Raw genomic sequence first — 12976 nt, forward strand, 5'->3', positions numbered from 1 at the left:
TGAGCTATACTGCTATGGCCTGATTGGGTGGAGCTATACTGCTGTAGACTGAATGGGTGGAGCTAAACTGCACTGGGCTAAATAGTAAACTGCTGTGGCCTGATTGGGTGGAGCTAAACTGTTGTGAACTGAATGGGAGGGGCCAAACAGCTATAGGCTAATGGGGAGTATATATGCAAATGCTTTTTTGTTGTGACATCACAAAAACAAACAAACATAAAAAATGATTACAGGCTGTTTCTGCAGCTTATGGACTGTGGACTGTATGGACTGTGTGGACGGTGTGGACTGTATGGACTGTGTGGACGGTGTGGACTGTGGACTGTGTGGATGGTGTGGACTGTATGGACTGTGTGGACGGTGTGGACAGTGTGGACTGTGGACTGTATGGACTGTGTGGACGGTGTGGACTGTGTGGACGGTGTGGACTGTATGGACTGTGTGGACGGTGTGGACTGTGGACTGTATGGACTGTGTGGACGGTGTGGACTGTATGGACTGTGTGGACGGTGTGGACTGTGGACTGTATAGACTGTGTGGACGGTGTGGACTGTATGGACTGTGTGGACGGTGTGGACAGTGTGGACTGTATGGACTGTGTGGACGGTGTGGACTGTGTGGACGGTGTGGACTGTATGGACTGTGTGGACGGTGTGGACTGTATGGACTGTGTGGACGGTGTGGACTGTGGACTGTATGGACTGTGTGGACTGTATGGACTGTGTGGACTGTGTGGACGGTGTGGACTGTGGACTGTATGGACTGTGTGGACTGTATGGACTGTGTGGACGGTGTGGACAGTGTGGACTGTATGGACTGTGTGGACGGTGTGGACTGTGTGGACGGTGTGGACTGTATGGACTGTGTGGACGGTGTGGACTGTGGACTGTATGGACTGTGTGGACGGTGTGGACTGTATGGACTGTGTGGACGGTGTGGACTGTATGGACTGTGTGGACGGTGTGGACTGTATGGACTGTGTGGACGGTGTGGACAGTGTGGACTGTGGACTGTATGGACTGTGTGGACGGTGTGGACTGTGTGGACGGTGTGGACTGTATGGACTGTGTGGACGGTGTGGACTGTGGACTGTATGGACTGTGTGGACGGTGTGGACTGTATGGACTGTGTGGACGGTGTGGACTGTATGGACTGTGTGGACTGTATGGACTGTGTGGACGGTGTGGACAGTGTGGACTGTATGGACTGTGTGGACGGTGTGGACTGTGTGGACGGTGTGGACTGTATGGACTGTGTGGACGGTGTGGACTGTGGACTGTGTGGACGGTGTGGACTGTATGGACTGTGTGGACGGTGTGGACTGTGGACTGTATGGACTGTGTGGATGGTGTGGACTGTGTGGACTGTGGACTGTATGGACTGTGTGGACGGAGTGGACTGTGTGGACGGTGTGGACTGTATGGACTGTGTGGACGGTGTGGATGGTGTGGACGGTGTGGACGGTGTGGACTGTATGGACGGTGTGGACGGTGTGGACTGTGGGGACGGTGTGGACGGTGTGGACGGTGTGGACTGTGGGGATGGTGTGGACTGTATGGACTGTGTGGACGGTGTGGACAGTGTGGACTGTGGACTGTATGGACTGTATGGACTGTGTGGACGGTGTGGACTGTGTGGACGGTGTGGACTGTATGGACTGTGTGGACGGTGTGGACTGTGGACTGTATGGACTGTGTGGACGGTGTGGACTGTATGGACTGTGTGGACGGTGTGGACTGTATGGACTGTGTGGACGGTGTGGACTGTGGACTGTATGGACTGTGTGGACGGTGTGGACTGTATGGACTGTGTGGACGGTGTGGACAGTGTGGACTGTATGGACTGTGTGGACGGTGTGGACGATGTGGATGGTGTGGACTGTATGGACTGTGTGGACTGTGTGGACAGTGTGGACTGTATGGACTGTGTGGACGGTGTGGACGATGTGGATGGTGTGGACTGTGTGGACGGTGTGGACTGTGTGGACGGTGTGGACTGTATGGACTGTGTGGACGGTGTGGACTGTGGACTGTATGGACTGTGTGGACGGTGTGGACTGTGTGGACGGTGTGGACTGTATGGACGATGTGGACGGTGTGGACTGTGTGGACGGTGTGGACTGTATGGACGATGTGGACGGTGTGGGCTGGTGTGTAACAATATTTTAGCAATATTTAAATCACACCAAAATCACTCTCTTTAAAAGTGAGGAAGCCGAGTCTGGAACTGCTATTGGCCCTAATGCAGCTTCTCTGGGAACTCCTTCAGGAGATACATCCCAGGTGTGTGAGACGCACACTGGTCGCTTACCTTTGTGTAAACCCCCCAGGAGAGCTCGGTCTCCGTTACCATGACGACAATGCCAAACATCCCAAAGATAAGGGCGTAGTCGCTCAGGCGCTTGCGCTTCTCAAACAGCGCCCTCCTGTGTCCGAGCTTGTAGCCGATGTCCTTGTTCCTCTTGTGAGGGGCGTTGCTCCCCCCCTCTCGCACCAGGCTCTCGCGGGACGCCTTGCCGGGGTCGTCTCCGTTGCCCTTGGACACCACGACCTCAAGGCCGGAGGTGTGGAGGGTCTGCAGGGGCTGCGTCTCCGAGTCCAGATCGGCCAGGTTCCTCCGGGACGCCCCCAGGCTGCTCAGCGGTCTCACCACGCCTCCATTGTACTTGCAGCTGTTCATGGCTATCTGAGGGACCGGGGGGCCGCTGGGGGACAGCGAAGACCGCGACCAAGCATGGCTCAGCCTGCTGGCATCTGGATTCACCTGCAGAGCACAAACACACAGACAGTACTATCAGCACAGCAATGCAGAGTTAACCCTGTAAAACCGGTCCTCCGGGACCTCCAGGTGGTCCACACTTTGGCTCTACCAGTATATGTTGTGAGCTGGGTTGGATCAGAATTCTGGACCGTCTGGAGCTGCCCCTGAGGACCATATGGTCTGACTGCTGCGTTGTCCCTCCACTGGGCAGTCGCCGTGTGGGATACTGCTGACCACTGGTGCAATTTTAAGGGGGACAGGGGTGTTGGAGATAATGTCTTGAATTGTTTATTGATGTGAGAGCATTTAAGGGTTTTATAGTAGTATTTGAAGGATTTTAGTGTCAATGGGAAAAAAATAACAATAAAATTGACTTTTTAAACAGAATATTAGAAAACATGCAGGTTTAATGTTTGTGTTTGACTACTGACCTATAAAGCATTCGATTTAATGATAATATGAGACGTCTTATTTGCCTAGTAATATAAATATGGCAGATATAGTACAGTATTAATGTGCTGTATCTAGTATCGGCCATTTAAAGCCTGGTCCAGTTCAGAAGATCAGATCAGATTCGGCCGATACTCAGCATTAGGATGGTCTTGGCCGGTATAACAGTAATACCAAATAAACTCATTCCCCTCATGTCCATTTAGGAGAGTCACAGGGTGGGGGCGCTGTGGGAGCTCACTGGTTAATGAAAAAAACACAGGCTAACTAAAGACAGGAAGGATGGACGAGTTTACTAAACGATCCTGAGAACAGGGGAAACCCTCCTCAGACCGTTCCTCGACTCTCAGATCTGAGGCTTTATCCTCTAAACAGGAGGATCTGAGCCTCAGTTAGCTGGAGCACGGCCTGTGCTGTGGGGCTTAGCCTGCTAGCTCACTTATCTGAGCCTAGAGAACCGACCACGAGTCCAAACCCAGCAGAACCGGCCTCTCATCCCTCCTTTACTCTTCCTCCCAACACCAGTCTCTCGACTCCTCTCTCAGACTCGGAGGTTTTCTGGTCAGCGCTTGTTGGGGTCAGCGGTTAGTCAGCAGCAGCTGCTCTGGGCTCTGAAGACTAGCTTAGCGAGAGGCTACAGATCCAAAACCACAGATCCAAAACCACAGGACCAAAACCACAGATCCAAAACCACAGGACCAAAACCACAGATCCAAAACCACAGATCCAAAACCACAGGACCAAAACCACAGGACCAAAACCACAGGACCAAAACCACAGATCCAAAACCACAGGACCAAAACCACAGATCCAAAACCACAGATCCAAAACCACAGATCCAAAAGCACAGGACCAAAAGCACAGGACCAAAACCACAGGACCAAAACCACAGATCCAAAACCACAGATCCAAAACCACAGGACCAAAACCACAGGACCAAAACCACAGATCCAAAACCACAGATCTGAGAACAGATCCACAGATCCAAAACCACAGATCCAAAACCACAGATCCAAAACCACAGATCCAAAACCCCAGCAGCCGCTCGAGCCGTTCTGGTCTAGACGTTTAGAAGTGGGGTTTCAGTCAGACAGGCTGTTCTCCTGCTAGCTAAGCTAATGCTAACAGCGTCTCTCTCCTGATTCAGGGCAGGTGAACAGGTGTAATGGTCAGATTGACGCTTTAACATTTATTGATTGGCGGATTTTAAGCTGTGCAGTGTTTACTTTATCACCCTGAGAGCAAACTGACCGCTGTGATTGGTCTTTTTCAGATTTAAAATAAGGTGGGGTGAGATTGTAGGTAATACAGTAAACCACCGTATTATTTTCATATATTTCGTATATTCAGTATATTACAGTATAAAAGAGTGGATACTGTCCAACCCTTTGGATCGGAAGCGGAACCAGTTCAGCAGTTTTCAGTTTTCATCGGATCAGATCAGATCAGGACATTACTGAATATAAGATAACAGCAGGTCCTCCACTCAGAATTCTCATATAGGAACGCATGTACACAAGACCAGCGCATAACCTAGTATGAATTATTATAAATAAAAACTCATTACCCCCCAAATATGTCATCTGTGTATATATATACACACACAACAGCAGGACTGAACAGCGGTGCACAGAAAGTCACAGTTTCATTTTCTCATTTCTTTTAAATATTCTTAAATATGTTGGGGCTCCAAAGACGCCTGTGACCAGGGCTCCCATTCCCTCTTAAAGATAAAGGTTCTTTAAACAGCTCTTTGAATGATGCCATAGAAGAACCCCCTTTGGTTCCATAAAGACCCGTGTTTATTAAAGAGATGTGTAGTGTGAAGAAGCTTTCAGATGGTTCAGAAAAAACAACAACTTCACATTAACTGAAGGTTCTTCAGACCTTTAAAAGGTTCCTCACTGCTGGGAAAGCTGACTGCGTCTGAGACAGGCCGGAGAACCGTCATATTGCTGGTTTAAGGATCTAGAACTCGCTCACTAAACAAACAGAAGTGGATTTTAACCAGGACTTGGGTTCTGGTTAAAAACCCATTTAATGTGGATCAGCCTGCTGCTCCCTCGTCTCCGGAGCATAATCAGATAAGCGAGGACGACCGGCTCCATTATAAACAATCACAACGTAAAGAGAGCAGCAGGGCGAAGCGTCTGACTGAGCTCTACCTGTGAAAGCAGACCGAGAATCACAGCGAGCGGCTTTGAAGATTAAACGGCCGTGCTTTGAAGTTTAAAGGAAGATAATCAGCTGAAAACAGAGCAGTGTGTTCCTGACAGCAGCGTCCTCGCTGCGTCCCCGCGGCCCCGTACGTCCCCACAGACCCGGCCCCAAACCTGCACCTCACACACACACACACACACACACACTCTCGCGTTACAGCTGCACATTACTGCATATTAACGTGTTATAAACAGTTCTAACAGACGCCTGATACAGTAACGCTTCCCGCAGACTGTGTGTGTTCAGATACCAACAGTGATGATGATGATGATGATGAAGAACGCACCTTAAACTGAGATCCCAAACATGCAGGAGATTTCCACACGACTACCTGCTCACCTGACAACCGAGCAAGCTTATAACCAGCCTCTCTCTCTCGCTCTCTCTCTCTCACAGTCTCTCAATAGCTCACGCCCTCCCTCTATTTGCAGAGCCTTAGTCGTACCATGCAGCGTAGCAGTACAGAGCTGTTATTACACCTCACACCACTGAACAGCCCTGTTATTAACGCAAGTCCAGCTTCATACTGGATATTAATGCTATTAGAGCTTCATACTGGATATTAATGCTACTAGAGCTTCATACTGGATATTAATGTTATTAGAGCTTCATGCTGGATATTAATGTTATTAGAGCTTCATACTGGATATTAATGTTATTAGAACTTCATACTGGATATTAATGATATTGGAACTTCATACTGGATATTAATTTTATTAGAGCTTCATACTGGATATTAATGTTATTAGAGCTTCATGCTGGATATTAATGCTATTAGAGCTTCATACTGGATATTAATGCTACTAGAGCTTCATACTGGATATTAATGTTATTAGAACTTCATACTGGATATTAATGTTATTAGAGCTTCATGCTGGATATTAATGCTATTAGAGCTTCATGCTGGATATTAATGCTACTAGAGCTTCATACTGGATATTAATGTTATTGGAACTTCATACTGGATATTAATTTTATTAGAGCTTCATACTGGATATTAATGTTATTAGAGCTTCATGCTGGATATTAATGCTATTAGAGCTTCATACTGAATATTAATGCTACTAGAGCTTCATACTGGATATTAATGTTATTAGAACTTCATACTGGATATTAATGTTATTAGAGCTTCATGCTGGATATTAATGCTATTAGAGCTTCATGCTGGATATTAATGCTACTAGAGCTTCATACTGGATATTAATGTTATTGGAACTTCATACTGGATATTAATTTTATTAGAGCTTCATACTGGATATTAATAATATTAGAGCTTCATACTGGATATTAATGTTATTAGAGCTTCATGCTGGATATTAATGTTATTAGAACTTCATACTGGATATTAATGTTATTAGAGCTTCATGCTGGATATTAATGTTATTAGAGCTTCATACTGGATATTAATGTTATTAGCGCTTCATACTGGATATAAATGTTATTAGAGCTTCATACTGGATATTAATAATATTAGAGCTTCATACTGGATATTAATGTTATTAGAGCTTTATACTGGATATTAATGATATTAGAGCTTCATACTGGATATTAATGCTATTAGAGCTTCATGCTGAATATTAATGTTATTAGAACTTCATACTGGATATTAATAATATTAGAGCTTCATACTGGATATTAATGTTATTAGAGCTTCATGCTGGATATTAATGTTATTAGAGCTTCATACTGGATATTAATAATATTAGAGCTTCATACTGGATATTAATGTTATTAGAGCTTCATGCTGGATATTAATGTTATTAGAACTTCATACTGGATATTAATGTTATTAGAGCTTCATGCTGGATATTAATGTTATTAGAGCTTCATACTGGATATTAATGATATTAGAGCTTCATACTGGATATTAATGTTATTAGAGCTTCATACTGGATATTAATGTTATTAGCGCTTCATACTGGATATAAATGTTATTAGAACTTCATACTGGATATTAATGCTATTAGAACTTCATACTGGATATTAATGTTATAAGAGCCTCAAACTGAATATTAATGTTATTAGAGCTTCATACTGGATATTAATGATATAAGAGCTTCATATTGGATATTAATGTTATTAGAGCTTTATACTGGATATTAATGATATAAGAGCCTCATACTGGATATTAATGTTATTAGAACTTCATACTGGATATTAATGTTATTAGAGCTTCATACTCGATATTAATGATATAAGAGTTTCATACTAGATATTAATGTTATTAGAACTTCATGCTGGATATTAATGTTATTAGAGCTTCATACTGGATATTAATGCTATTAGAGCTTCATGCTGGATATTAATGTTATTAGAGCGTCATACTGGATACTAATGATATTAGAGCTTCATACTGGATATTAATGCTATTAGAGCTTCATACTGAATATTAATGTTATTAGAGCTTCATACTGGATATTAATGATAAAAGAGCTTCATACTGAATATTAATGTTATTAGAGCTTCATACTGGATATTAATGTTTTTAGAGCTTCATACTGGATATTAATGTTATTAGAGCTTCATACTGAATATTAATGTTATTAGAGCTTCATACTGGATATTAATGTTATTAGAGCTTCATACTGGATATTAATGATATAAAAGCTTCATACTGGATACTAATGATATTAGAGCTTCATACTGGATATTAATGCTATTAGAGCTTCATACTGAATATTAATGTTATTAGAGCTTCATACTGGATATTAATGTTATTAGAGCTTTATACTGGATATTAATGATATAAGAGCTTCATACTGGATATTAATGATAAAAGAGCTTCATACTGGATATTAATGCTATTAGAGCTTCATGCTGGATATTAATGATATAAGAGCTTCATACTGGATATTAATGCTATTAGAGCTTCATGCTGGATATTAATGTTATTAGAGCTTCATACTGAATATTAATGTTATTAGAGCTTCATACTGGATATTAATGTTATTAGAGCTTCATGCTGGATATTAATGTTATTAGAGCTTTATACTGGATATTAATGTTATTAGAGCTTCATACTGGATATTAATGTTATTAGAGCTTTATACTGGATATTAATGTTATTAGAGCTTTATACTGGATATTAATGATATAAGAGCTTCATACTGGATATTAATGATATAAGAGCTTCATACTGGATATTAATGCTATTAGAGCTTCATGCTGGATATTAATGATATAAGAGCTTCATACTGGATATTAATGCTATTAGAGCTTCATGCTGGATATTAATGTTATTAGAGCTTCATACTGAATATTAATGTTATTAGAGCTTCATACTGGATATTAATGTTATTAGAGCTTCATACTGGATATTAATGTTACTAGAGCTTCATACTGGATATTAATGTTATTAGAGCTTCATACTGGATATTAATGTTATTAGAGCTTTATACTGGATATTAATGATATAAGAGCTTCATACTGGATATTAATGATATTAGAGCTTCATACTGGATATTAATGCTATTAGAGCTTCATACTGAATATTAATGTTATTAGAGCATCATACTGGATATTAATGCTATTAGAGCTTTATACTGGATATTAATGATATAAGAGCTTCATACTGGATATTAATGATGTAAGAGCTTCATACTGGATATTAATGTTATTAGAACTTCATACTGGATATTAATGTTATTAGAGCTTCATACTGGATATTAATGTTATTAGGCTTAAGCTTAGCATCCACTGTTGTAAACTAAAGAAGCCCACATCAGATACCAAACATGTCTGATGTGGACGTGTAGAAAGTAAATACTGTAATATTATATTTCTTCTGTCTCTGCAATTCAGAGCGCTGTTTACTCTAGCAGCACAGAGCCAGTCTTAACAGTCACAGGTACTCCAGATTTCCAAGAAGAACAATTACATAAATGAATCAGACGGACTCTCTCCAACATCTCGCAGGAGAAGAGAGATGGTGTTGGCAGGTGGAGGCACACTCAGGCTCTGGCTGGGGTTTATATTTTGACAGGAGTTTTATTAACTATTGCTATTGATCTCCGGGGCTCTCTCATCAGGCCGGCCAGCGCAGCTTTTTGGAAATCAGTGGTGAGTTTGAGGTCCGGACTCTGTGCTGGTCGTTACACTGCACCCTGTCGTCTGAACAGTGAGTAATAAGCACAGGGGAACGCTCCAGCAAACAAAAGCGCCATTAGTTTTAGTGTCGCGCTGCAATAAGAGCTCCAAATATTTATAGAGGTCTTTAAAAGCTCATGAGAGCGGCGAACACGCCAACCTGACAGCCAACACTCAGCCATTACAGACTGTCAGAGACGGACCTCAGAACACTGAAAACGATGGATGGCGGTATAATGCAGCTCCATCTGCTCATATGGAGCCGTCTGTGTGTGACTGTGACTGCAAGTAGAGCCGTCTGGATCCATCGATTAAACCAGATTTTAATATAAATAAATACTCAGCACTGATCCGAGCTTTTGACACCTAACCCCATCACTCTACTCCCCGTCTCTCAGCAGTGAGAGTGTTCTACTGTAGAAGCTCCAGATCTCCTCAGATCAGATAAAGCAGCTGAACATGAATCCAGTAAAAAGGAGAAACAAGAGCTTCTCATTCTGAAGAAAGAAAGTAGTGAGATCTTGTTGGTGAGCTAGTCTGAAGAACAGAGCTCGATTCCTCCAGGGTTCTCCTGGACGCCCCCCAGTCCAGCCAGCACAGCGTGGAGGATGTGTTCAACTCCATCAGCAGCAGCAGCAGCAGCTCACCTGATTTACCATCATTAAGCCCTGATTTACCACCAAACCAGGTGTTGATCTGAGGAGAACACTAGACTGAGGAGAACTTCAGAGATGTTCCAGAGCTCCAGACAGTTCTATTCTATTGGCAGTACTTCTCTACATAAACTAGACAAGCTGTGTGTGTGCATTTGCACATGTGTCAGCAATGGATGTCACTTAAAGCAGCTGAATGCATTCATTAGAAGGGGTGTCCACAAACATTTGGACACATAGTGCAAGTCAATATATCCTCTACAGGGAACAAACTTAAATACGACCCTTGTCTGCACATTTTAGACACAATTTGTCAATTTGTATTTACTGCAGTGGTGTAAACGTAGGATACACTCGCCAGCTGTAGGGGGAGCCCAGGAGCAAAGAATAGCAGTTCTCCCATAAAGCTGATTTAATTTGCTTTAGTTTGTTGTGACAGGACGTCAGTGAGCTACAGATGATTATAGATATAAAGATACAGGACGTTTACATAAAGACTGAAATGATTTCTGTACTGCAGCTGTGAAATCCAGGTGAGCCTGAAGTACAGGTCTGCTCAGATGATGGGGTCTATTAATCTGAAGGTGAGGCCAAGGACAGGTGTGTTCCAGGTGGACTGTTGTTCTGTGAACGCGGGTCAGTTCAGACTGACGGCAGAAACAGGCCACATTAAACGCACCTCGATTCTGACCGCAGTGGCTGACAGTATCTCACAGCGTAGAGGTGTTTAAAGGAACGTCCGACCAAAAGCTTCCCGAAACCTGCACCACTGAACCTTCCTCCAACCACTAACATGGCCTTCGACGAGTGAAGGACAATGGACCTTCATTACCGAGCCTGACAGGTCATCCTGGATTGTATTCCACTGCCTTATCAGCATCTGCATACGTTCAGTCTGAAACTGCTCTCCTTACCCTGCTCTCCTTACACCCCTGTTGAAAATGAGGGGCGTTACAGAAAAAATCTAATTAGGTCTGAGTTTCCCAGAGGTATCACAGCGTTAAGATCATTTTACAAATTAGAAAGAGTGTTAAGAAGGATACTCGCTCACTCCACTCCGCCAGCTCACAGTGATCTTTGACTATGATGCTTTTCAGAAACTCAACCCTGAGTATCAAAGCCTGTCTGAAATCACAGCTGTCCGTCCTAACGCACCCATTAGGTCCTGGAACTAATCCCAATATCCTGAGCCAGTGTGTGTGTTTGGGGTCCTGAAGACTCACACTGCAGCACAGAGCAGAAACGCTCGTACAGAACAACGCAGGAGAGCCATTCAGGGTCGTAAACCATCAGTCTTCACAGGCCTTTATTAGCTTATTTATTTACAGTATTCTCTGAGACCTGTCAGATAAGCAAGAAACACAGCTCTGATCGACACGCTGCAGAAGATCAACTCTCAACCAGGACCAGCTGCCAATCCCAGCAGCATCCAGCAAACTGAATCAGTGCAAGGCCCAACAACGTTCTCAGATCCAGTCAGAACCCCAACCCTAAACCCAACCAGCACTCCAACCCTAAACCCAACCAGCACTCCAACCCTAAACCCAACTAGCACTCCAACTCTAAACCCAACCAGCACTCCAACCCTAAACCCAACCAGCACTCCAACCCTAAACCCAATCAGCACTCCAACTCTAAACCCAACCAGCACTCCAACTCTTAACCCAACCCTAAACCCAACCAGCACTCCAACTCTAAACCCAACCAGCACTCCAACCCTAAACCCAACCAGCACTCCAACTCTAAACCCAACCAGCACTCCAACCCTAAACCCAACCAGCACTCCAACTCTAAACCCAACCCTAAACCCAACCAGCACTCCAACTCTTAACCCAACCCTAAACCCAACCAGCACTCCAACTCTAAACCCAACCAGCACTCCAACTCTTAACCCAACCCTAAACCCAACCAGCACTCCAACCCTAAACCCAACCCTAAACCCAACCAGCACTCCAACTCTAAACCCAACCAGCACTCCAACCCTAAACCCAACCAGCACTCCAACTCTTAACCCAACCCTAAACCCAACCAGCACTCCAACCCTAAACCCAACCCTAAACCCAACCAGCACTCCAACTCTAAACCCAACCAGCACTCCAACTCTAAACCCAATCAGCACTTCAACTCTAAACCCAACCAGCACTCCAACTCTAAACCCAATCAGCACTCCAACTCTTAACCCAACCCTAAACCCAACCAGCACTCCAACCCTAAACCCAACCAGCACTCCAACTCTAAACCCAACCAGCACTCCAACTCTAAACCCAACCAGCACTCCAACCCTAAACCCAACCAGCACTCCAACTCTGAACCCAATCAGCACTCCAACTCTAAACCCAACCAGCACTCCAACTCTAAACCCAATCAGCACTCCAACTCTAAACCCAACCAGCACTCCAACTCTAAACCCAATCAGCACTCCAACTCTTAACCCAACCAGCACTCCAACTCTGAACCCAATCAGCACTCCAACTCTTAACCCAACCCTAAACCCAACCAGCACTTCAACCCTAAACCCAACCAGCACTCCAACTCTGAACCCAATCAGCACTCCAACCCTAAACCCAACCAGCACTCCAACTCTAAACCCAATCAGCACTCCAACTCTAAACCCAACCAGCACTTCAACTCTAAACCCAACCCTAAACCCAACCAGCACTCCAACTCTAAACCCAACCAGCACTCCAACTCTAAACCCAATCAGCACTCCAACTCTAAACCCAACCAGCACTCCAACTCTAAACCCAACCAGCACTCCAACTCTAAACCCAATCAGCACTCCAACTCTAAACCCAACCAGCACTTCA

The 12976-nt window shown here is 44.1% G+C and overlaps 1 protein-coding gene across 2 annotated transcripts in view; it reads right to left on the minus strand.

Moving 5' to 3' along the window:
- kcnn1b (potassium intermediate/small conductance calcium-activated channel, subfamily N, member 1b) overlaps positions 1-12976 on the minus strand; it is a 58266-nt gene that overhangs the window by 25500 nt on the left and 19790 nt on the right. For both annotated transcript variants that reach the window (XM_072681237.1, XM_072681238.1), the window contains exon 2: positions 2311-2763. In XM_072681237.1, coding sequence (XP_072537338.1) covers positions 2311-2763 — 453 coding nt within the window. The remainder of the gene's footprint in view (positions 1-2310; positions 2764-12976) is intronic.

This window comes from Salminus brasiliensis, chromosome 6, assembly GCF_030463535.1.
Source record: "Salminus brasiliensis chromosome 6, fSalBra1.hap2, whole genome shotgun sequence".
Taxonomy (NCBI): domain Eukaryota; kingdom Metazoa; phylum Chordata; class Actinopteri; order Characiformes; family Bryconidae; genus Salminus; species Salminus brasiliensis.